Raw genomic sequence first — 25,850 nt, forward strand, 5'->3', positions numbered from 1 at the left:
AGCCCTGTGTATTCTCGTCCTCAATGCAACCGGTTACTATATTGGCGGCGAGCTGTCGGGCATTTCGGGCCAAGACTTTGAAAAATTAGCAGCACTCCAATTTGCTGCTAAGGTTCATGAGCTCTTGATGTTGGCATCCCTAACGTCACTGTTGATCAGCCACGTCCGACGAGAACTTGCGTTTGGGTCAGGGATTCCATTTGGAACCCTTTTCTCGCCCCTGGAATTCAAAGACATCAGCTTCCTATGGTCTGCAGAATTGTGGGGCTCGATCAATGAAGACTGGAATAGCAGGAAGAGGAGAAAATGGGGAACTTTAGGGTTGATTTTTATTTGTTCCGTCCTGGGTTTCTCTGTTGGACCGTCTACAGCGAACCTGATGAAACCACGGCTTGCCGACTGGCCCGCTGGAGGAACATTGGTCTGGGTCAACTCGACCTCTCTTTTTCCCACGACAATCGACGACTCGCCAGAACTGTCCCACTGCAGCGTTGATTATGGAGATTTGGCCTGTCCAGCGGGTGCTTGGCAAGATTTGAATGACAACTATTATTCATACTGGCCAAGACTTGCCAATATGGGGAGTATGCCTGAAAGCTGGACCACACCAAGTCCATATTCACTTCGCCAGTTTTTAACACTATCACGCAATGTGAATGGTCAAACCGAACAGATCATTTGGGGCAATGCCTATACGGTCGCATCGTCGCCAATATCTGCGATTGCAGATGGCGTTGCCGAAGTTAGCAGGTTGTGGGCATATGCTGCTCAGTTCACTAAAAGCTCATTCAGATATCGAAACGATGCGGACTTTGTTGTCCATACATCACAGCCAATGGCCCTAGCATTTTGTGGACAAAACCACGACATTACCATTTCCTGATCTTAATGCTCTCAGTTTAATGGCAGGTCCAAATACAGCTGCTGCGAGCTGGGCTAATACTGAGGATTGGTTTAATATGTACGGAGACCAGACTGTTTTGAGCAAAGTATACTCTCAATTACAGCCTGGACTACCTCCTTCGATTGTCTGGGTGGATGATCCCGCGCTTCTAGAGAGCATTTCGGGTTCTCTGGGAGCGATTTTTGTTCTTCCAAGCACGAATGCCTCCTCCAATGGGACATTTTTCCCGTGCAGCATCGATGCAAGGTTCGCCCCTAGTGCGTTGCAAGCATCCCGTGACTACATCAAGTATGTCACGGGAATGCCATCTGAATTTGACTCGAACGGCACGTTCCACAGCGATTGGCCTCGAATCATGTTGAAAGCAAACTGGGCGAATTATCTTACGCCGCAAATTCCGGATACAAATCACACTATTCTGTCTCCGATTTCCCAGACAGCAGGGATCTGGAACACTACTTTAACTTCCGACAGCGCCTGGCTCGAACAAATTGTCGAAAGTATTATCACAACATTGGTTGCCAACGGCATGAGCCGTCTCAGCTACAACACCAGCTTACTTTGGAATCTCAAAGGTCCTATTGATCCCAACGACGAGTGGTCAGGTGGAGAATGGGCTTCGGAAATTCTTCCTAAAAACCACAAAATAGGACCTGGTGGCGATGCGTTTGACATTTCCGCTGCCGCTAAGAAGCACGCAACACAATTCAACGTGCAAGCAACCGTGAACGGCTATGCATATAGTTCTTCAGGTACGGTCCAGGTTGCGATGATGATAGTTCTCGGTGTTTACGTCTTTGTCTTCATATCACACCTGATTTTCATAAACTTGAAAGGAGTGTCATCTGGCAGCTGGGGCTCTGCTGCTGAGATGACAGCTTTGGCGATGAATTCTCACTATGCTGCCGAATTGGAAAATACAGGCGCTGGGATCACAACGACGAAGGTGTTCGGGGCGAATGTCACTGTTCGGGAGAGAGAAGATCGTTTACAATTTGTTTTCCATAGCAGTGCCCTTAAAGCTAGAGGTTATCATATAAAAGAAAATGTAACGTACGCATAACCCGTGCAGTTGTGCTACGTCCGATTTGTCACGATTCTAAGTATCTGAATCACAGTCTCGGAATTCAAATATCTAAATGAGCGGGAATCGAAATAAACAATTCCATGTAAACTGAACATCCGTATTTCCTCTGCCAAGTATATCATTGAGCTTGTGTCTTCTTCCTCGCTCCAATGCTAAGAATTCAATATGTGTATACAGAAAGCAAGGTTAGGATCGTAGTGGTGGCTAGTCTATACTGTTGAACAGGAATCTTACAAAACGATAGGCAGCCCGACTATACCTGAATTATGTTTGTTTGCTTCAACCCCGTTTTATCATACATGAGCCCAACCATTCCAGACCAAAACCTGCATTTCGTTAATTAAGCAAAACTCGCCTGGCTCCTCATGTCTCTTGTCTTGCGACTTCCAATTTGAGACAATTCGTTGTATTGCCCAGTCTTCGAATATAAGCGTTGTAAACAGGCGCCGGAAACGGTTCTCCCATCCAGACAGAAAGATTTCCCGAGGAGAGAGCCATCCTTGTGCTGGGTTGACGGAGGAATACGCGGGACCACTATAGCCAACACGCACTTTAGGATTGAGATAGACACCTTTCTTCCTCGAGAGTGGGTTATCCGCATGTACCAGGCAGCATTCAGAGCCTTCCACGTGGAAAGCGGCAAGGCTATCTGGGACACCTCGAAATTCCAGAGGGGGATCGGAAACAAATGGATCCACGGGCATGGCAACTAGACACATGACCAATATTAGTTTTTTTAATCAATTTAACCGATGCGAGATGGACACAGCCCCCAGGCAAGCATATCTGTTTGGGTCTTGAAGAATACAGAAGATCACTCACCCATGCCATTCCAGCAGCTCTTCACGGGGACAGGCGACATGCTCTTCATCGCGGCACGAGATTTAGATGATCGAAAAAATGGCCATGTTTGCATCAAGTGCTTGTGACCATCGGAGTCTCGCAATGCAAAGGTATCATAATAGCGTGGCGGCTTGGAAAAGTCCAGTGAGCATGCCGCCGCATAATCACCGTGGTTGGTGTTTAAAAGCGTCATCACATCGTTAGTCTAGATGAATTGCGCCAAATTAGATTCATGAACTGTACATATACTACCATGCTTTGGGGGGATCGAGTCGCATACTGTGAATACCACATCATTCAAGAACAATATACGATCGAACGTCACCCCTTCACGTAGGAGGTCATACATCGGTTGCAGCGATATATTCCGCAAACGAGAAAGATACGGGATGCGTCGCAATTCTTTCCGGCCACGCGGCGTGTCAATCCAGCCATGCTCTGCTGGGGGCGCGGCTATTTCGTCTGCATGTGTTACATCTGAAACTGTGATGTTCCGGCGTACACCAATGCGATCTAGCGCACTGTCTAGCTCAAGAAGAGCGGCCTTGGAGTCATCCCAGCTTCCGCTCTCAAAGACACTAACAAAGATATTCTCCGGGCCTATTGTCTCCGCTAGCTTGACCACAGCATCGTTCCAATGATCTCGAAGGACCGGTCCATTATTCCAGTGGATACTGGCGATATAGATGCGTTCATATCTCCTTGAAAGGTCGGGCTGAGCGTTATCGGCGTTATACAATCGATGGCGAACCAGCAGGACTTCGGCTATATTCCATGTTGCGATTGTCAGAGCGAGAAACCGGGCGATGCGCGAACGGAGCAGTCGGCGAAGTGTCCGTTTGAGGCGAGTGAGCATAGCGGAAAGGCTCCAAATCAGTCGAAGAAAAAGGTGGACCGAGCACAGCAAGACGTGACAAGTGGCCGCGCGAGGCTGTGTTTACTCAAGGGACGAGGCTCGGCGGGATCCATATGACTAAGTGAAGACACGTGATCCGTCGTGTGAGTGAGCTATCTTGGGAGCGTTGTACTAGCTTCTGATTTGTTTGCGATAGTTATTGCTGTTTAGTTACGAACTTACGTCCTATTGGCCTAAAAACACGTGGGTAGTAAACACTGCTCGCGCTGGTACAAAGTGGCTACGCAATATACTCGCATGTGCTACCGCATTGGGTTAGCCTCCTACCGTTCTCTTACAATGATAGTGGAAATCAAGGCAGTTCCGGGTAGCCAGCTGAGAATAAGGGACGAAAGGGCTGAGGCGTGCTTCGCATTGGTTTCCGAGTTTGTTCAATTGCACTTATCGACTAGTCAGATGATTCTGGGCTTAGAATATATATCCAGGCCAAATTCCATTTTTCTGCACGAATCTTCGAATCATTTCGTCTTTCAGGCACTCAGAGCTTTTGAGTACTCTGATATTTTTACGTATTCTTCTCCGTTTCTACTACATCCCCTCCAGCCGAACTGGTCCTTAACTACAACTCCTTCAACAGCACATTAAAAGGGAAGCAGCAACATGTGTCTTACTACTTTCCTCGTCAAAAAGTACAAGGGGAAGCAGCATAAAGGACAGAACGCCGAACGAGCCCCGCACCCAGTCGAAATTGAAACAAACAACCAGACATCGGCGCCATACCAACAGGGTGTAGGCCAAACTAGTTCAGTACCGAAGCCTTCATATTGAGAAAGACAACTATGTAAGTGTCAGTCTGTGTACTCTACGTGAAGAATGATACTTACAGCTGCTTGTAGGGTGCGTATATGTGGCATGGAAGCATGTACTGGATATGGCAATAGTTGTGGACTTTTCATGGATAAGGGTGAAGGTTAGTTGGGGATACGTGATTGGGTCATACCATTTTCAAAATATCTGTCTTGAAGTTGTAGCTTTATGAAATGTTCATTGATAAGCTTGATTTTTTCCGCTAAATAAAGCCTTAGCTGGTTCTCCACTCAATGGCTCTAACCCCCGCAAAACCCATCAAGTCGCGGGGTTATCTGGAAACATGACTACGGGAGTCTCGTACTCTGACAAAAGATATACGTGACGTGCACTTTTGTCGGGCGGGCCGACAGAGATATGCCTTCCTAGGCTAATTATTATTGAAAAGTTGAAACTTATTATATCGCGCCTACAGCAGGCTATATAAAATAATAAATCTCCCCGGGTACACACTCTATGCAATACGGAAGATAATTCTGTGATTTTTTTCGAATATTGACTGGTTGTCGAAAAAGTTCCATTTGCGTTAATCTACGCCAGTCGCGCTGTTCAACAACAATGGACGCCAATCGCTTTTTGGAAAAACATATTGACCTCGAAGGGGTAGACCAGAGCGTTCAAGATGTCCTTGATCTTGCTGCAACGGGTCATGACCAAACCTTATCCCGGAAGTTCAGCGTGTGGAGCATGCTAGCTATGTCATTTTGTGCTCTGGGAACATGGTCGGCCTTTGCACAGGATCTCTCCAGTGGCCTAGTCAATGGCGGTCCTATTGATATCATCTGGGGAGTCTGCCTAGTCAGTATCTGCAATCTTTGCGTTGGCCTTTCATTGGGAGAAATGTGCAGCAGTATGCCGACTACTCTCGGCCAAGCATATTGGACCTATCGATTGTGGGAGGGTCCTTGGGGGAGGTTTTGCTCCTACATGTGTGCGTGGATTACTACATTTGGGTGGTGGACGATAACCGCCTCCCAAGTTGCCTTCATGGGGCAATTCTTGTTGCAAATGAAGGTTATTGTCGATCAGGACTGGACGCCTGCAAATACCGGATATGTCCAGTTTCTCATGTATGTTGGTGTGACGTTGTTTTTCACCGCTGTCAATGTGGTGTCGTGTCGTCGAGACTGGTGGCTTCCTTGGCTGAATAACTTCGTGGGCGGCTGTTTCGTCATCCTGTTTTTTGTCTTCAGCCTTGCCTTGCTCATCGCTGTTGGGGTCCGTTCGGACCTCGAATTTCAACCACCGTCCTTCGCTTTTGGCAAGTGGATTAATCTCACCGGCTGGGCTGACGGATTGGTCTTTTTTCTCGGACTTCTCCAGGGTGCCTATGGGTTGACCGCATATGATTCGACTCTACACATGATTGAAGAGCTCCCGAGGCCGCGGAAGAACGGTCCCCTAGTCATTAATCTGTCGATTATTATTGGTGGTACATCTGGCATATGCTTCATGGTCATCTGCCTATTTTGCATTCAAAATATAGACAAAGTCATCAACCCACCAACTGGGCTACCTTTTGTTGAACTGATGTTACAGACTGTTGGGATGAAGGCCACCTTGTCTCTGATTTCCTTGTTCATATTCAATGGGCTCGGTCAAGGCACAGTGATGTTGACGGCTGCTTCTCGACTCACCTGGGGCTTTGCTCGAGATGGGGGATTGCCATGGAGCGACTACCTCGCTCACGTTGATGAGACCTGGAAAGCTCCCGTGCGAGCGCTCTGGGCCCAAGGAGTGATCATTTCGCTGGTCGGAGTTCTCTATATGTTTTCGACGACCGTTTTGCAGGCTATCTTGAGCGTCAGTACGATCGCGCTAACCATATCTTATACTATCCCGATCCTCACTCTTGTGGTTGTGGGTCGTGACAAGTTGCCACCAGCAAGCATTCAGCTTGGCCGTTGGGGACCGCTTATCAATTGGGTCAGTTTGATCTATTGCTCTGTGACGACGGTACTTTTCTTCTTTCCATACTCCCCACAACCTACCGCCTCGGATATGAATTATGCCATTGCTGTTTTCGCCGTTATGATAGTAGTCGCAATATTCTTCTGGTTTGTCCGAGGAAAGCAGACATACCTACAGACCAATGCTGCAATACTGGAAATGGAACACGCGCGGCAATTAGAGTCTGTACCGGAAATGCAGATTGGGCCGGAGCCAGAAAATGTGACTCGTGACAAGAAATCCGAATGAGCCCAGCTTCATCCTGATAGCTTAAGGGTTTTATAACATATCTTATAAAACTAAAAATATACATGATCCGTTTAAATCCGCGTATGGGCTCTCACAGTAAGAAACTCAGGCCTGGAAACATACTTAGCTCCAACACCAAGCCCTCGGGCTACGTAAAGAGCCACGCGAAGGAGGACGGACGGATGAAACTAACAATGCCAAATAGTTGCTTCTTCTTTGTAATAATTATCAACCTATATTATTTACTAGGTTTCATGACTTTTTGATCCTTATTGGCTGGGGTGATATAAGAGGAAAGTTAGTGTATTCTTGAAACTGTCGGGGGCCCCGACACAATTGCATAAATAGCACAAAACATTTTTAATTCGGACATGCCGAACCGAGAAACTCTAATTACTGCCTTTAAATGGAAATACAGTTGGCTGGGTTTGCTATCTGGTAATATTGTCCTCTCCAGCTGGCGTATCGGTCGTTTCCGTCTTTGAAGATCGAAGGTATAAAAGAGGTCCTATCCATATGTTTCATATTTGAATGCCCCAAAAGCGACTGGATATTGGTTTTGTTAATAAGAAAAAAGAAATGACCAACTCGCAAGCCAACCAAATCACCTGCGGTTGCAGCACCAGGGCGCTGCCACCCGGAGTTGACTCAACGCACCCTTTAGGTAACCTACACCGATCTTGCACAGATTAATCAGTCAAAGGTCTCATTGTTGGCACAGATCCATTGTCAGCTGCCGAAATCTCAGCCACGGCAGCCCTCATCCGCGCCTCCGCCCAGACAGTTCTGAAGTTCAACAGCATCACGCTCCTCGAACCACCAAAAGCCGAATATGTCGCTTTCCGCGACTTTGAGGGACAGCGTCCGACTCGGCGTTCTCTGTCAATTACCATTTCCCGTGGCACACAGCAAGTATCAGAAGTTATTGTCAATCTAAATACGCAAAAAATCGATTCTTGGAAGAACCTTAAGAACGTCATGCCTATACTAACCCTCGAAGATCTGGATGTCATCGAACGAATCGCCAGAGTTCATCCTCAAGTCACAGAGGCTTGCAAAGGGCTTGGAATTACGGATATGTCGAAAGTCTTCTTTGACGGATGGGCGATTGGAGTAGACGAACGCTGGGGTTTCGAGAGGAGATTGCAGCAGGCGCTTCCGTACTATCGCGCATCACCGTCGGACAATCAATACGCCCACCCGCTGGATTTTATCGTTATTGCAGATACGGAGCGCGAAGAGGTTCTTTCGGTGGATATCCGGACCGTCAATGGCGAGCGCACGCCTATTCCCATGGAAGGACACAACTATCTCCCAGAGTTAGTGGACCGGAGTATCTATCAGCACAACCTCCTCAAGCCGATTCATATTACCCAGCCTGAAGGAGTTTCTTTTACCATGCGCGGAAGGGAAATCCAGTGGGCCAACTTGAAGATGCATATTGGCTTCAACTACCGGGAGGGCCTGGTCCTGTCGGATATCCGTATGCGGGATCCACATGATGTGCATGGAAACGGCGACAACTACCGCAGTATATTCAACAGGCTGAGTGTCGTCGAAATGTTCGTCCCATATGGGTCCCCCAAGACACCACATCACAAGAAACATGCATTCGACATCGGAGAATACGGCGCCGGCTTCATGACCAATTCCCTCAAACTCGGCTGTGACTGCAAAGGCGCTATTCACTACTTGGACGCCGTTCTGAATTCGGGCAGCGGTGCACCGCTCCTCATCGAAAACGCAGTGTGTATCCACGAGGAGGACAACGGGATTCTGTACAAACATACCGATTTCCGTGATGGGCGAGTCATCTCAGCGCGCGATCGAAAGCTGGTCATTTCGCAGATCCTGACGGCGGCAAACTACGAGTATGCCTTCTATCACACATTTAATCTTGATGGCACGTACAAGCTCGAAGTCAAGTTGACCGGCATGTTGAATACCTACTGCCTCCACTCAAGCGAAGAATCGGCTCCCTATGGCACGGAGGTGGCGAATCGGCTTGATGCACAAAATCATCAACATATTTTCTCCCTGCGTGTCGACCCAGAGATTGATGGTCAAACTAATAGTGTCATACAAAATGATGCAGTCGCTGCCGGGGTCTCCACTGATCAAAATCCATATGGCAACGGATTTATCGCCAAGAAGACCCTCTTCAAAACAGCTACCGATGGCGCGGCCAGCTATTGCCACGAGACCTCTCGAACCTGGGACATCATCAATTCTAGCAAGCTCAACCCGATTTCCAAGAAACCAGTCGGGTATAAAATCGTGAACACGCAGTGCCCAGCTCTCCTAGCGAGACCAGATAGTATCTTTGCGAAGAGAGGCGCATTCGCCCAAAAGGCGCTCTGGGTGCTTCCCTATCGAGACTATGAACTCTTTCCCGCTGGCAACTACGTGTGTCAGTCTAGTGGAGAGCATCACCCCGACAACCTCACAATCACCGACTGGGTTGCGCGAAACGAGTCCATTGACAATACCGATATCGTCTGCTATGTCCAATTTGGGCTTACGCATTTCCCCCGCACAGAGGACTTTCCCATTATGCCGGCGGAGCCGGTCAGCGTGATGCTACGGGCATCGAATTTCTTTGAAAGAAATCCTGCGCTCTGGGTGCCGCCTTCCGAGCTGGCAGGGGATGCATCCTCAACCGAGGCTTTTGATGGTAGAACGGGGCACGCTGGTCTGACTACGAGCTCCTCGTCGTCAAAGTTGTAAATACAAGCGCGAGATTATTGATAGGGTTTTTGGTTGTGTTCTGGGCTTTGACATGCGCCCGAGCCTATCATACCCTTTCTACCTTTCTCCAGATTAGATGACAAGTAACAATAAACAATTTACCTTCCTAGAGTATCTAGTAATCTGGAACACCAGGACAGTAGATGAGAGATAAAAGAGAGCAAAGAATAAGCACCCACAAAGACTCTGTTCGATCCAACGACTGCATCGCAAGCCTATACTTTAAACTAGGTCACGTCATACGTACACTATAAAATTATGAATTGATTCATAAGCTCGATACAAAAGCATATTATTACCATGGCGTGAACCTGTGTTCTTCGGCGGATCCGATCTCCGAGCTTACATAGTGAATCGGACTATCCGAAAGGTACAAACTCACTGAACTACAACTACTCACGCCTAACTCACTATAGTCTTTCTAGAGATGCAAGTGGCCAGTCATGGAAGCGTTAGTTTTTTGTTATCATTGAAAATATGTACAGACTAACTAGCATCACCACAAGCACAACGAATCAATACCCCCTCTCCCCAGCCTCACAAACCGCCACACCATCTATCCACTGAGATTGCAGCATGACCTGCGCCGTGATGCGTCTGCGCGGGTTCGGATTCAGCATTGCATACATAGCATTTCGTCGTCTCTGTTAAAAACAGCCCCAAAGTTAGCAAGTCTGCTGCTTTTACTTGATTTCTTCTTTTGTTCGAAACATACCCTTCCCAACGCCTCAATCGGCGGATACCCGTCCTCATCACCGCGGCAGCGAATATACTCCAAATATCGACCGTCCTCGCCGCGAGGACGCGCGCTGTGCCACGGCAGACGGCCTGTGATGAGGGCCATGTAAATCATGGCGGTGGCCCATACATCACCCGGGCGGGGGTCTGGTGGCGATTGTTCATCTTCTTCTTCGGAGGTAGATGGGGTAGCGCTGTTTCTGTGGAAAGGGTTATGGTGGGGTTTATGATTGCGGTTGTTGAATGCTTCAGGAGGGATATAAGGGAGACTCAGGCCGGGGATGGAGGCTGTTGATGTGTTTGAGATCCAGGCCGGGATTTTGGAGGAGGAATTGGGATAGGATGTTGTGCGGTAAAATGGAGAGAAAAGCCAGGTGAGAGAAAAGGACCAGGGTGCTGGGGCTGAGGCGGGGGGGTGTGGATGATGGTCTTTTGGCTCTGCTGTTGGTACAGCGCACTCCGCCCAGAGTCGTCGAATATGGCCATCGCCAAATCCAGCGAGTTTCACTGCACCGCGTGTCGTGAGGAGGACGGTCTCTAGGCGAAGATCACGATGGGCGACGTCGTGCTCATGCAGGAATGCCAGCCCGCGCAGGACCTGTGCAATGATACAGTCTGTCTCAGCGGTTGGGAGTGGGTTGTTGTGAGACAGAAGAGTGCGTAGGTCGCCACCGGCACAGTAGGGCATGACTAGACAGAGTTCGCCGCGTTCATTCTGGAGGAGGTCGAGGATTGGGAGGATATTTGGATGATGCGGGTGTGCATCATTGAGTGAGGAAGGTGATGTTATTGCGCGTGTGTTTTTGTGGCTGTTGCTCGAGCTCACGATCGAGTGGCGATATACCTTGATGGCGAGCAGCTGTCTGAATTGGGAGTCTGAGGTGGCTTTGCGTTCGTGTAAACGCACTGTGCTGTTTGTGCCGTAGTGGATGATCTCCAAACAGCGGGCATATCGGTCTGTGAACGATGCGAGAGGCTGATCATTATCGACTGTGGTAGATGATGTCGACACCAAGGACTTGCAGTCTATTGAGATCGAGGATAGGGAAGGTTGGTCGTGCTTGAAGACCGGCCAGGCGTGACGAGCCAAGTTGTTGTAGGCATCATTCATCGCCTCGGTATAGTTGACATCGCGAACACCATGAGATAGCTTGCCTCGGTCGAGATGATGGCGATGGCCATCTCCCCGAAGCGCCACGCCTGCCCGATCGTCGGGGTGACTGTGACGACGTCCGTATGTCATGGACCGCTACAGAGTGAGGAGAAAGGGAGAATTTTCGAGTCGAGAGGTGTCGAGAGTTCTACACTGCGGGAGGCGTAACTATCCTTTTTATTTATAGCGGGAGTTTTCCTCCCCCTCGTATAGTTACCATTATTATTAGGATAGTAATTACTGTTATGTCCTGCATCCTCCTCGTTACTCCTCTCTTGCGGTATAAATTCAACAAAAGAAAAGACAGATAGAGACAGCTCGACGAGTGTACTGGGCTTTGCCATGGGAGCCACCGCCTCCTCGCCTCGGATGGGGTGCAGGTCAACGCACTGTGATTGGGCTGAGCAAACCGCTCACGATGATCGCTGCTCGCCAATTTGCATCGGTGGGAACTGAGGGATTAAAAGAGAAAAATTCTGTCATAGACGCCAATACGGCAGAGGAAGGTGGAAGAAGCGCGAAATTGGGGAGTCTGCCTGGCTGTGTCACTGGCACCCGTTTTGTCTGGCGAGGAAAAATCGCGCACGCTTTTGGACCCGAACTTTGGCTGCTCGGCCGGTTGCTGTTTCCGGGCTCTTTTTGGCCTGCCGGGAGAGAAATTTCCCTGCGCCATTTTGTTGTTCCTATTAGCAGACAGAAACTATTTTTTTTTTCTCTCTCGACCGCAGAAATTTTCCCAGGGAACTGGGAATTTTCGGGCTGGACGATTCGATCACGAACGTCACGTACTGTTTTCAGAAAATCATAATTGGTCCGAGCACACTTTAAGGCTGACCTTAATTGTGGGTGGGAAGCTTAGCAGCGGTAATATGACAATACCACCAATACCCAACTATAGAGGATTGCCTCACGATGATTGTATCAGGTACCTGCAAGCACGATGTACCTGACAGAGGTGACCACATCTTGATCCACCGGTGCATCCTGCTTAATTCGTTTTCGCCCCCCTGTCGTGGCTCCGCCTGTTTTTACTTCTGTTGTTTGGAGTTTCCTAAATCATCTTGGTCGGTGGATTAGTTCAGTCTGAGCCACCTGGGTCAGCTCTAGCTTGTAGGGCCCTCCAGCTCCTACATAAGACCCAGAGGTCGCACTGTCTCATTCACTTCCTTCTTCTGCTTTTCATTCCGATCTTCCTTCTTGCTCCCTCGTGCTCTTTCCAGGTGTCTTGCTGTCTGCACTTCGTGCCATTCCTGTACTCCTCTGACAGCCGTCACCATGGACCCCAAGAGTATGGAAAGCAAGTTGGAGCACGAGGTGGACGAGGCCGAGAGCGAGCAGCTCAATGATGATAACGACCGCACCGGGCGCATCATGCGCATCACCTGGGAGGGGGAGGCCGCCACGGCCGATGGCATGCGCTCCATCTACTCGCCGCCGACCTTTGAGCGTACTCGTTCGTTTGGACGCACGCGTTCGATGAGCCGCGATAGCAACCGCAGCAGCAGACAGAACCCTGCGGCCGCCAACGTCGGTATCCCGATCGAGTTTCGCACCCTCTCCATCCAGGTCACCGAGTCCCAGACCATTCCCAAGGAGGTGGCCACCGCCGAAGAACCGAAGAAAGAGAAGCAGCCAAACGCCGACTACTTTGAGAGCCTCGACTTCCATAACTTGACATCCGAGAAGCTTCTGCAGGAGTTCAACGTCGACCAGCGCACGGGACTGAGTGACTCTGCTGCTGCTCTGCGCCTTCAACGCGATGGCAGAAACGTCATCAGCCACCACCGCGAGAACTACCTGAAGAAGATTTTCTGGTATGTCTTTGGTGGCTTCTGCTCCGTCCTGTGGGTGGGCGTCGTCATTTTCTTCATCTGTTGGAAGCCTCTCAGCAACCCGCCCTCGCCCACCAACCTCGCCATGGCCATTCTGGTCATCATCGTCATCACATTGCAGGCGAGCTTCTCGGCCTTTCAGGATTGGTCGACCAAGCGCGTTATGAATTCCATCTTAGACCTGCTCCCCTCGGAGGCTCTGGTCTGGCGGGAAGGAAAGCAGATCCGCCTTCCTGCGACGGAGCTTGTCGCCGGTGATATTGTACAGATTGCAGTTGGAAACAAGGTCCCAGCAGACATGCGTCTGCTCCAGACGTCGGGCGATGTCCGCTTTGATCGCGCCATTCTGACCGGTGAGGCGGAAGAGGTCGAGGGTGCTACCGAAAGCACCGATCTCAACTTCCTCGAGACCCGCAACATTGCCCTGATGGGGACGCTCGTGACAAACGGCAACGCCATTGGCGTCGTCGTTCTCACCGGAAGTAGCTCTGTCATGGGCCGTATTGCCAAGATCACATCCGGAGTCAAACCGAAAACGACTCTGATCCAGAGGGAGATCAATCGGTTTGTGGCCATCATTATCGCTCTCACTATTGTTTTGGCCCTGACCATCCTCTTCACCTGGGTGGGCTGGCTCCGCGTGGACCATCCAACTTACATGAGTGTGGTCGCCATGCTGAACAATGTCATGGGCTGCGTTGTCGCCTTCATTCCTGAGGGTATGCCTGTCGGTGTCGCGTTGACCCTCATGATGGTTGCCCGGCGCATGAAGCAGTGCAACATTCTGCCCAAGGGACTGGCTACTGTCGAGACACTCGGTTGCGTGAACGTCATCTGCTCCGACAAGACCGGAACCCTGACCCAAAACCGCATGCATGTCAAGTCGCTCGGCACCGTGGACCAGGAGTACAATCTGGAGGATCTATACCCCGGCGAATCCGGCCCGGCCAACGTCCCCGAGGGACTCTGGAATCTGTTGCGCGCCTCGGTTCTCTGCAACGATGCTTTCTTCGACCCAACCACTTTGAACCTGCCAGTCAATGACCGCACCGTCAACGGCAATGCCACCGACGCTGCCGTGCTGCGCCTAGCTGACGGCGTAGACGCCGCCTCAGCCAAGGATCTCGAACCCTACGAGCGAATCCACCAGATTCCGTTCAACTCGAAAAACAAATGGATGCTCACCATGCACCATGACCCCAATTTGTCCAAGGGGTACCAGCTCTACGTCAAGGGTGCACCCGATGTGCTCCTGGACAGCTGTTCAGGCTACTGGTCTGCCGTCCACAACGAGATCCGTCCGCTGGACGAACCGGCCCGCCAGAAGTTCTCCGACTTCCAGGCCAAGCTCTCCCGTCGCGCAGAGCGTGTCATCGTGCTTTGCCAGCGCCACTACGAGCCCAAGGCCGAGCCGGGCTCCAACGACTTCAGTGACGAAATCATGGCCTCTGGAGTGCAGGACTTGACGGTTCTGGGTATCTTCGGTATCATCGACCCGCCTCGTGCGGAGACTGCTGATACGGTGGCTGCATGTCGACGTGCGGGTATCCGGTTCTTCATGGTTACTGGCGATTTCGGTCTTACTGCGTCAGCGATTGCTCGTGATATCGGCATCTATGACGGAGCGGCCGAGCCGGACACCATCGACGATATCCGCGCAGCCTCTCTGGATGCAGGGGAAGAAAAGCTGCTGGACGAGAAGACTCTTCGCTCGCGGCACAGCCTGCTGCTTGAAGGATCTACTCTCTCCTCGCTGACATCGGAGGCGTGGCAGACTGTCTGTGGATATGACGAGATTGTCTTCGCACGTACTAGTCCCGAGCAGAAACTGCGGATCGTGACTGAGCTCCAAAGTCGTGGCAACTTTGTCGCTGTGACGGGTGATGGCGTGAACGATGCCCCTGCGCTGCGGGCAGCGGATGTGGGCATTGCCATCGGTGGCGGCAGCGACGTCGCCATCGAGGCCGCCGATCTGGTGTTACTGGACCGGTTCGATTCGATCGTCGAGGCCATTCGCCTCGGCAGGCTGGTCTTCCAAAACCTACAGAAGGTCATCGCCTATCTGCTGCCAGCCGGTAGTTGGTCCGAGATCTGGCCTGTGATCCTGAACGTCTTCTTCGGGGTTCCGCTACCACTCAGCTCATTCCTCATGATCATCATCTGCGTGTTCACGGATCTCTTCCTGTCCCTATCCCTAATCATGGAAAAGGAAGAATACGATCTCCTCAGCCTGCCACCCCGCCGCCCTCGCAAAGACCACCTAATCAACCTCCGCATCTACGCCCAGGCCTACGGCTTCATCGGCGTCATGGAAACAATCTGCGCCCACTCCATGTTCTTCCTCTACATGTACCGCAAAGCCGGCATCCCGATCTCCTCCCTCTTCTTCGCCTTCCAGAACTACTCGGACGGTTTTTATGGCTACACCGAGGACCAGCTCACGCACTTCAACAGCACCGGCCAGTGCGTCTACTTCGTGACGCTTGTTATCCTGCAATGGGGCAACATCCTCTCCGTCCGCAGCAAGCGCATGTCCCTCCTACAAGCCGACCCTATCCGCCCCGCACGCCGCAATCCATGGCTTCCCCTCGCCATGCTTATCTCCCTCTGCATCGCTATCTTCGTCACCGAAGTCCCCGGTCTGCAGAAGCTCTTCGGCACCGCCTCTGTCCCTATTGAGTTCTGGCTCATCCCGCTCGGTCTGGCACTGGGTATTCTCTGCATGGATGAGCTGCGCAAGGCGGTCGTTCGTCTTTTTCCTAAGGGTCCTATCGCTTACATCTCGTGGTAATGGTAATCCTACCTCCATAAAAAACGGTACCTGGCGAGGTAGAAGGTGCAATGGAGGTGGCTTGCTGCTGGGCTGCTTTTCTCTTCCGCTGTTTTGATGAGTGGAGTTTAATTCTTTACTTGCTGGGGTGGCTATCTGGCATGAGTACTTCCTGTTTAATCCTTATGATTCTTTCCTAGCGGGTATCTTGTACGGTTTGGGGTGATTTCCTCGCGAGCGAGGCTTAGATGGTCGGTTGATATGGATGAAAAAAACTCATAGACTTATGATAATGATGACTTTATTTCATGCATATAATATGTCCCGAAGTTTGTGTCACCACCTAAATAAATTCTTTGATTGTTTCGCGAACCCTAAATCCAAGAAACACTAATCTGTATCAGGCACTTCTATTCTAGAAGGCTTTGATTGCAAGGTGGATTTTACCCTCTTGATTGACAGAATTTTGGGGATTTTGATTGCGAACAGGGGGCATGGTGAATAGTTGAAATGAGGAAATTGGACGCTTTGGGGTGCCATCGCGTTTCCTGACCCACTCGCTTACGGGTTACGTTAGGTGACTACAGTCATACAAATGCCCTGATCTGTCAACTTTGGTAGCCGTTGATGCCTAAGCATGACTACGAAATTTACCTTTCCCTGTGATGGTCATACAACAACGGATTTTGGCCATGAATGCAAATATATTCACACACCTTCATTTAGTAGATTTTCTGATGTTTCATCACCAGGGCATGGGCGGTAGAAGTACAAATGCGCAGCGAATATCTGCTTTCTCCACCTTGGAGTAGCATTATCGGTTGGAAGTATCGTGGTACCATTTAAGCGCTTGCAAAATTAGTGCGTTTCAGACACCCATGAGACTCATATATGCGCCGCAGATATATATTTAGCTACCAATTAATCCTCTCATAACCGGTTCCATAGGCTGAGATATATTTATGAGTTGGATCTGCACCTTTTAGGTGATCATCCTGTTAGCCGCGCGCTGTATGAAACTCTGTATGCTGCATCCATATCATGGATCGAGAAGCAGCGACCTATTAATCCCTAGAAATGAGACGCTCTGATGATCCGCTCATGCGTCCAAGAATTCCTCTTCTTTACAATCCTAATGTTACTAGGTTATAAATGCTGAAGAGTATAAATAGAGCTCGTTCACTCACCTGTAATAAATTTTGATAAGTTTCTGGCAGTCGGTCCTTCAAGTACCTGGAAAGCTCCTTACCTTTTATATATCGTTTTTTGGCTAAGGTGAGTCTCATTGCCGGAGAGGTTCTTTCCATTTAGTTAAGGGGGCTGACCAAGTTAGTCCGTCAGTCATGTCCGGGCTAAAGAACTCTGGAAAGAAGGCGGTCGATGCCATTTTGAATCCACAAAAAGTTGATGTTGCTTTCCAAAAATTCACTAGACCTACCGTTGGGGCTGGCAAGACGATATTCCCGACTTCTCAACGGGACTTGAAAAATATTGGGTTCCATTTCGACCTTGGAGACCACACCCGTCAGGTGCCCGACGATAGACCCAATGCGAAACCAGGCGCTACCCGAACTACCAATGTTATCAAGTGGCAAGCTGCTGCGCAGGCCGAGTCAAAGTCAATCAAGGACTGGATTAAGAAGAATGGGTTGCATGGAGTGATTCAGACACTTGAGGTCCCAGAAGATGCCACCAAAGAGGAGTTCGAGGATATCCTGAGAACGGCAGCAAAAAAGCTTTAAGGTATCTAGTGTACTCGTGTTTCAATAGTAGACTGCTGTGGCCTGATCATGATATACTATCCGACCACGTGATTGAAATATACATGATATTGTGGTACCGTTTACTCAGCATCTCTAGGATTTGTTGATTTTCTTACTCTTTCCTTCCTGCTTTGATCATTTCTTCCTATGTCGTGTTGCCTAGATTGAAGTGTCGCCTGAAAGCTAGAATAACTTATGTAGAAGAACACATGTATTCACTTCAGTCTAGCCAAAGTACGTGGCCGTACTGATTATATTCCCTCTAGAGCATATGTAACAATTGAATAGAATAAACCCTTATGATAATAGATCGCTGCGACGGGTAGCGAGTTTGATTTTATTTATTTCTCGGGCTTCTCCCGATCTTGGATCGTATACAGCCCCCAAATCGATGTATCCTAGACCGCACAACGGAAATGCAGAGCATACAAGGTCTCAAATAGGGTAACCCAAAAAGCGAAAGTATTCCCGGGTGATGGTTTTCCGATCGATGATTTTTTCACCGAGGGCTGCTTTGGCAACTTTTGCGTCAGACCGGGCGAATTATTTCCGATGGTACGGCTTTGTTCCTGACCTGCACCAGCCTCATATCACAACAGCGCTGAAAGTTAAGACATCGCCAAAATCGTGGGTCGGGTCTCGATCCTATCAAAAAAAAACAGTATTAAGATATAATCGCCCCCTAAAGTCGGACCCCCAACGCTGCGCGGTTGTGGGTCCTCCTCAGTCTAATGAAAATTCAGTCTAATGATAATTTTTCTTCCACCCACCAACTTCTTCCTACTATTACCCACCACCATAATGCCCAAAAAATCTGACGAAAGCGAGGAGCTCATCTAGGAAGCCGTATAGGCCTACCATGATCGTGGAAAGCCTAAAATGGCAGCGATCGCGCGGGAATTTGGCGTTGATTACTAGCGACTCGTACGACGCGTTCACGGTCGCACATCTCGTTCGACACGCTAGGGCCCCAACAAATTCTTTGATAAACCTCAAGAGCAGGCATTGATATACTAGATAGATCTGGTTTATCGTGCAAATCTTCAACCGACACTAGTAGAGGTTGAGGGTATAGCAAATGAAATGCTAGAGCGAAGTAGTTCTACGAGACGCGTGGGCAACTGTTAGGCCTATAGGTTTCTAAAACGCCACCCTAACGATTATATTCCTACTACCCAAAAAATCATGGAAGCAGAGCGAATTGATATAGAGCGATTGCCCTATATTAAGGATTTTTTCCATCGCCTAGATGTAGTGCTATAGCATTACAAAATTAGGCTAAAGAATATCTACAATTTCGACGAAACTAGCTTCTAAATCGGCCAGGGAAAATCTTAGCGCGTTACAACTCGGCATAGAGATCGTACAAAGCCTTTATCAATAGGTAGGATAGCAGAAACAGTGACTATAGTCGAATGTATTATAGTAGATGGATGGTTAATGCCCCTAATAATCCTATTCGTAGGCTTAGTCCATCTTAAGAATTAGTTCTAGAATCAGCCTAATTTACTAGATGATTATATCATTAGTACGTCGGAGATAGGGTAGAATAATGAAGTAAGTACTCTATTAATTATTAAGGGGGAAATCAATTATTTAGGGGGGAGGGAGCTAATGATTTTTAATTCTTAATATAGGTTCGCGCCTACTAATAGCTTTAATATTTTAACGAATTTACTAAACCACTCCTTCTATATCGTATAGATTATAGGCTTCTAATTTTTGATGGCTATGCATCTCATAAGGCGTGTGATTTCATCAATTTTTATAAGTAGAATAGAATTATTCCACTCTGCTTCCTATCAAAGCTCACACATCAACTTTAACCACTTAATTTGCACCTATTCCTCGCATACAAGTATTACTATCACAAGCATAATAATTAGGCAAAGAAATAGGGTGCTTTAGTTTTAGAGAAAGCAGATTTTCTCTACTCTATCCATAAAATCTAGGTATAGACCTTTACAATGTCAGCTATACGATATTCATTCAAAGATTGTGGGATTTAGCCATTCAATCTAGAAGTTATTTATGAAGAGCTTCGTAGGGACGATAGACGGCTAGATCTAGTAGTCTATGATAGGGGGAAAGAGTATAAGCTTAGAGACTACGATAGAAGGGATACAATTGCTTCACTATAGACTCTACTACTCGCATCAAGTTCTACTATCAATTCTCCACTAACAATAGTCATAAAACTACGAAAAAATATCTCTAAAGTAAGGAAGAGCTTCCTAGCTAATCCTACTCCTGATTTAGCGAAAGTTTAGCGCCGTTTAGAAGCAATTTACGAGGGGAGCATTGCCTAAGCGGAATTAGCTACCTAGACCTCCGCAGACCTATCACGCGTCCTCACTAACCAGGAAGCTGCTAATGCCCCCAAATCTAGGCGTTAGGTAGGCAAAGGGGGTATTCTATAGGTTAGGGATTCAAATACCCTTATATAGTCAAGGGATATTGTTGAGGCAGAGAAACAAAGAAGGAAGTAGGAAAGGGAGGCTAAACAGAAGCGGGCTAAAATCAACCACTAAGCAGCAATTACGGATGAAGAAAATCAGCGAAGAGCGGGAGAGCTTAATTAGGTCAATGGAGATGACGGCCAGCTACTTTATTGTATAGACAGAAAGGGGGGAGTATTGTAAATAGCTTCAAAAGTTGGTGGGTGGAAGAAAAATTATCATTAGACTGAATTTTCATTAGACTGAGGAGGACCCACAACCGCGCAGCGTTGGGGGTCCGACTTTAGGGGGCGATTACAATGTTACACAATTTTATATGTGTTAACGTAATTCCCGGGCGAGTGGGCCACCCAAGCGAGTGGGCCACCTACCCAATTACAATTATTTCAAATCGAATTTATTAGACCACCAACGCCATTAATTTCAAATTTCTACCTATCAGACCTATTAGGGCAGTGCGTTCTTTTATGCCTAACTTGATTACAGTCGCTGCATCGCGGGGGGGCGCGCCTGATTGGTTAGGAAGCTAATGCATCTGCTTCCGCGGGGGGGGCATTTTGGCATTCATTAGCCTGGTTTGGACTATTAAATGCCTCCCTACCCTCATAACTTCTAAATCCGCCTGATTAGGCAATGCGCTTTTTAGATTTCTAGCGCTTTTTGATTTTTTTCTCATTTGTTACGCTTAAATCATGGACTTGCTCGCGAAGCATTACTACACTATGTATTGAAAATTGGGTCGCTTTAATGATCTAATCGATTTGCCTCTATATAGGGCTTAATCCGCTTTGTAATTAACGACTAATCAGGCTTTTGATTAATAAAGCTTAGCGATCTAATTGCTTAGGATTCGCTAGCGTTTTTAGGCTCTATACGCTTAATTAACTACCTAGTCGACTACCTAGGGGGGTAGGTGTCCGAAGTTGAATATCAAGCTTTAAAATGACCCTATCTAGATCATATGGTACTAAACTAGCTACTTTAAAAGCGCTTTGAATTATTGATAGTTTGAATGCTTCTACGTGAGCCTATGGGAATGCTTTAAGGAAGTCAAGCTTGTCGATATAGTTGATATTACATTGCACTTTAGCCTTAATCAGCCCCCCGTATACGCGCTTTAGGGGGGCAAAATAGCCTATATCTAAGGGCTATAATAGATGCGACGAATGTAGAGGCATACAAATTGCAATAATATCGTTTTTAGCGTATGATTTATCAAAATCAGCTACTAAATGACTACTATAGCCATCTATAATGAGTAGTCGATATTTACCCTTTATACGACTAGTAGTCATAGGGATAAATTGTTTTTATAGCCATTAAAGCCTAATTTAGTCTATAGTCCAACTATTATCGCTGATTTCGATTCTCTAATCGCTAGGTAGGTCATTATACTAAGCCTTATAGTAGTAGGTTTTAGCTTTAAAGATGATAGTTGTGGGGAGTGTAAATCCTATCGCATTCATATATTCAATCAATGTAACCTATTCGCGATTCCCTAGTTGTTTTATAGACCTCCGACTATAGTAATCAGCTCTTGTAATAACCCTAGTAGTCGTAATTAGGCCTATTGCGAAGCCTATTTCGTCGAAATTGTAGATATCCTTAGGTTAAATACCATTTTCGTCGATTGTACGTCGTACAAGCTTAAACCAAGGCATAATAATGCGCGGATCTTCGTATAAAGCTCTTTTGTAATCATATCGACGAGAAAAGCGCGATTTCAGCTCTAGATAGCGCTTCACATAGTTGGTAGCCTAATTCTTACTAATAGTCTGATTATAGCGCTCCCGTAATAGAATATTAGCCATTTCCCCTACCATTGATGGTCTAGGGGCAGATCCGCGCGAATCCATAGATAGAATCCATTGTAGGAGCGATTACTCTTCTTCAGGAGTCAATTTATGACTATTTACGCGCGTATCTTTGCGAAATTGTTGGCCATCGATCCGACGTTGGAGGGTAGAGCGCGGGATTTCAAATAGGCGCGTAGCTTCGCGAATAGTTGGAATTTCGCGTTTCTGGAAGGCTTTGGTGGCAAGCTGGATTCTCCCCTCTTGATTGACAGAATTTAGGGAATTTTGGTTGCGAATAGGGGGCATGGTGGATGGTTGAAATGAAGAAGTTGACGCGTTAGGGCGCGATTCGCGTTCCCTGGCCCACTCGCTTGGGTGGCCCACTCGCCCGGGAATTACGTTAGTTAGTTATTGAGTAAATTGCTGAGTAAACCCATCGGGGAGGCCCCGGACCAGGATCAGACATCACGTGAAGACAGTTAGGGGGCTTGGCAGTCTACGGAGCTGACCTCATTTATTCCCGTCTGACCCTAGCTAACTCCCACAGCTTCGATCGTCAGTTGATGGTGAACCCACGCCGGGCAACATCTTCGTGACCCGTCGTTTTTTTTTCTCTTATCGTTTTTGAACAATGGTGGATTTATTTCAGAGACCCGCCATTGCTAGAAGTATATCATCCGTATCCTGTTTGCGAACACCGTTGGTTTGTTCCAGTCAGCCTGCCATGTCTATTTCCTCCCGCCATCACTTATCCACCAGTCCACCAGCATTCCGTGAGGAATTCTTTCGAAATACATCACGACGATGGATGTAGGTGAAACTTTTTATGGCTTTAATCGTAAATACTGAATTTCAGCTAGATTCAACGAGACCGACCGTTTGAACGAGCGATACGTCAAGTTTCGACCAACGGAGCTCCAACGGATTGCCGGCGAATCAGTACAACAAGAATATTGCCCTGGCATTACTAAGTTTGTAGAGGGAGGCTTCAACAAAGTGTTTCTTCTGCGAGCGAAGAATGGCCGTGAAGTGATAGCGCGAATTCCGACTCCCATTGCCGGGCCTTCTCATTACACAACCGCCAGTGAGGTGGCTACGATGAACTTCTTGCGAACTGTCCTCAAACTTCCGGTACCTGAGGTCTTGGCATATTCAACATCATCGGATAATCCTATCGGAGCAGAGTATATCCTGATGGAGCGAGTGAAAGGGGAGAGTCTTTCTTCACGGTGGTTATCTCTCACTACCGACGAGATGAAGGACATCATGACACAAATCGCAGATATGGAGAGGAAGATTTTTGATTTCCATTTTCCTGCGTATGGAAGCTTATATCACAAGAAGGATCTTGACAGGGAAACCCAGATACCAGTCGTGGATGATTTCTGTATCGGCCCTGTGTCTGCTCGGCAGTTTTGGTATGGCGAACGAAGCAAAACACAAATTGACCGTGGACCCTGTACGTTCCTACCTTTCCCCCTTTCCCCTCTGCTCTTGGGTTTCAAAACCATAATCCCTATGACCGGGACTGATCATTGTCAGGGCTTTCACCCGTGGACTGTGTTACTTCCGCGGCTCGCCGAGAGATGGCTGTCATTCAGCATCACGCCAAAGCTCAGCCTCGCCAGACATTCCTTTTACCGACTAACCGTGACATTCATCCCTCTGAGCACACCTCGCTACTTTCGCGATTCCTACAATTGGCGCCTCATCTACTCCGACCGGGTTCTTACAGCGTTCCGACGCTAAGACACCCCGATTTGAGTCTGAGCAACATTTTGTTGGCACCTGGATCAACCAAAATCCTCAGTATCATCGATTGGCAGGATGCTGTGATATTCCCTCGCTTCATGCAAGTGGGTTACCCCGCGTTCTGTGAACACGATTCCTCCCAGCCTCAAAGTATGCATATTCCATCTCTTCCTGATGATTTCGATGAGATGGAAATCGAACAACAGAGACAAGTTAAGGCCGCCTTTCGCTTAGAAGAGGCCAATCTCTACTACACAGCCGCGACAGGCGTACACAATGATGAACACATGGATTTGTTGAGACTTCCTCATCTCGGAATGCGGCAGTATCTCCTTCGCCAGACAGGGTATCCCTGGGACGCAGACGTAATTAACTTACGTGCTGCGTTAGTAGGTATCACGACTCCATCGGTATGGAGCAGCATCTCCTCGGCCGTTTGTCCAGTTGTGTTCAGCGATGAAGAACGAGAGGCTGCCATGGCGGAGTCGCAGGAATGGAATGAGTCTGAAGAGCTACTGGCCCGGGTTAGAGAACACCTCGATATCGATATTGAAGGCGGGACCGAGCCAGATAACTATGAGAGGGCGGTGGAGGGCAATAGACAGTTCCGTATGGAAATGGTTCGGCAAGCAGAAATGGGCCAGCGGGAGATATGTTGGCGAAACTGGCCGTATAAAGATGACGAAGATAACAGCATGCCTCCCGGAGATATCTAACTTTTGATGCGAATAAACCGCGCTTATTGGGGGGGCAGTCCGATTGGCTACGAAGCTAATGCATCTGCTTCCGTAAAGGGCTCCATTTTGGGCTTCATTAGCCTGATTCCTTGACTCTATCGCCTCCTATCCAAAAAGACCACCCCTCCGGGGCGCCGGGCGGGCCCGCGAACGCATCCTAACATGAAGGATATCGTGTGTGTACTAGAGCCGGATAAGGAACTTGCGCGAGCAGTGGCCTGAACGACCCTACTATAGGTGCTTTTCGAAAAATTGGGCCACCTGCGTATACCTAAATAAAAAGAATATCAGCCAACTGTGGAATCTTGAGTTAGTGATTCACTAGTTATTACTTACCCCCGAGTGTACTCAGCGCAGCTATCCTCCTTCTGCAAGTTCGCCCGGGCCCCCATCCAGCCGTGCCACATGGTGCTATAAGTTTCGACATGTCCGCCCGTGGCATTCGACCCAATGACCTCAGCATAGCCAGCGATAGCCTCCGCTGGTTCGTCCTTTGACGCTAGTACAATGTGCGGGACTGTCAATTTTTCTGCGTCGGCTTTATCCGCACGTCTGTAAAAGTCAACGTTGTTCGCAAGAAGTAAACTAAGTCACACTTACCCTGGATGGACTTGACCAGAGGCTGTGAATGGGGTCCCTACACCAGATGCAAGACCGACGATCTGATGACTCGCCATACTCGGTCAGCCAATGCTTTTCTTTCTCAACATGCGCATTATTCTTTTTCCTGTTGATCCCCCTCCCCATTTCCGTCCTTTAAAGAAAGTGGCTTACCTTTCCTCCCCAGCAAAGTCCTAGGGCTCCCCAATTTTTCACGGAGGGAAACTTTGTTCGGTACTCCTTGCTCACATTTATGAGAACTTCTACATTTTTGTGAAATTCTGCATGTTCAGCCATGAAGCGAGTGAAATTCTCTTTCTTCTCCTCAGTATCAGGAGGGTACCACTCTGCTTGAGCCTTTTTGCCGTGGAAGAAGTCAGGTATCAAAACCAGGGCGTTTAAGCGGGTAGCCAAAAGATCAGCGCCTTGAAGCGTCTGGATGGAGAAACCAAATATATCATAGATATCGACGATACCAATGGATGAGCTCTTCGTGCCAGTCACGTCTAAACCGAGTCAATTTAATCTCTAGCATTCACGTTTCTTGTCAAGGTGGGTTCCTCACAAGTGTTGAGTCCAGCAATGCTTTCATAGCTACCCTTGGGCAAGTATCCTTCCCCAACGACCGGCGGTAGAGTCCGACAAGCCTCGCAGGTCATTCTGGGTGATTTGTTTCTGTTGTGAATGAAGCACGGTACCTGGAAGTTCAGTCGGCTTTTAAAATCAAATCTCTTGCTAGGGCGGGG

The 25,850-nt window shown here is 48.3% G+C and overlaps 6 protein-coding genes across 6 annotated transcripts; 4 read left to right on the forward strand and 2 right to left on the reverse strand.

Annotated features, from left to right (window-relative positions):
- Nucleotides 1-6,818: 6,818 nt before the first annotated feature.
- Nucleotides 6,819-9,483, forward strand: PFLUO_LOCUS2647 (uncharacterized protein; the record flags this gene model as incomplete). Its single annotated transcript, XM_073779809.1, has 2 exons — nt 6,819-6,825; nt 7,478-9,483. The coding sequence occupies 2 exons, from the start codon at nt 6,819-6,821 to the stop codon at nt 9,481-9,483; spliced, it is 2,013 nt and encodes a 670-aa protein (XP_073636727.1).
- A 536-nt stretch (nt 9,484-10,019) lies between these two features.
- PFLUO_LOCUS2648 (uncharacterized protein) lies at nt 10,020-11,485 on the reverse strand (the record flags this gene model as incomplete). Its single annotated transcript, XM_073779810.1, has 2 exons — nt 10,020-10,148; nt 10,220-11,485. The coding sequence occupies 2 exons, from the start codon at nt 11,483-11,485 to the stop codon at nt 10,020-10,022; spliced, it is 1,395 nt and encodes a 464-aa protein (XP_073636728.1).
- Nucleotides 11,486-12,670: 1,185 nt separating this feature from the next.
- Nucleotides 12,671-16,018, forward strand: PFLUO_LOCUS2649 (uncharacterized protein; the record flags this gene model as incomplete). The annotated part of the gene is made up of 1 exon (XM_073779812.1): nt 12,671-16,018. The coding sequence occupies one exon, from the start codon at nt 12,671-12,673 to the stop codon at nt 16,016-16,018; it is 3,348 nt and encodes a 1,115-aa protein (XP_073636729.1).
- A 1,322-nt stretch (nt 16,019-17,340) lies between these two features.
- PFLUO_LOCUS2650 (uncharacterized protein) lies at nt 17,341-17,739 on the forward strand (the record flags this gene model as incomplete). Its single annotated transcript, XM_073779813.1, has 1 exon — nt 17,341-17,739. The coding sequence occupies one exon, from the start codon at nt 17,341-17,343 to the stop codon at nt 17,737-17,739; it is 399 nt and encodes a 132-aa protein (XP_073636730.1).
- A 6,180-nt stretch (nt 17,740-23,919) lies between these two features.
- On the forward strand, nt 23,920-24,483 carry PFLUO_LOCUS2651 (uncharacterized protein; the record flags this gene model as incomplete). The annotated part of the gene is made up of 1 exon (XM_073779814.1): nt 23,920-24,483. The coding sequence occupies one exon, from the start codon at nt 23,920-23,922 to the stop codon at nt 24,481-24,483; it is 564 nt and encodes a 187-aa protein (XP_073636731.1).
- A 252-nt stretch (nt 24,484-24,735) lies between these two features.
- Nucleotides 24,736-25,181, reverse strand: PFLUO_LOCUS2652 (uncharacterized protein; the record flags this gene model as incomplete). The annotated part of the gene is made up of 4 exons (XM_073779815.1): nt 24,736-24,775; nt 24,841-25,056; nt 25,105-25,141; nt 25,175-25,181. The coding sequence occupies 4 exons, from the start codon at nt 25,179-25,181 to the stop codon at nt 24,736-24,738; spliced, it is 300 nt and encodes a 99-aa protein (XP_073636732.1).
- Nucleotides 25,182-25,850: the final 669 nt, after the last annotated feature.

The sequence above is a fragment of the Penicillium psychrofluorescens genome (assembly GCF_964197705.1).
Source record: "Penicillium psychrofluorescens genome assembly, chromosome: 2".
Lineage (NCBI taxonomy): Eukaryota > Fungi > Ascomycota > Eurotiomycetes > Eurotiales > Aspergillaceae > Penicillium > Penicillium psychrofluorescens.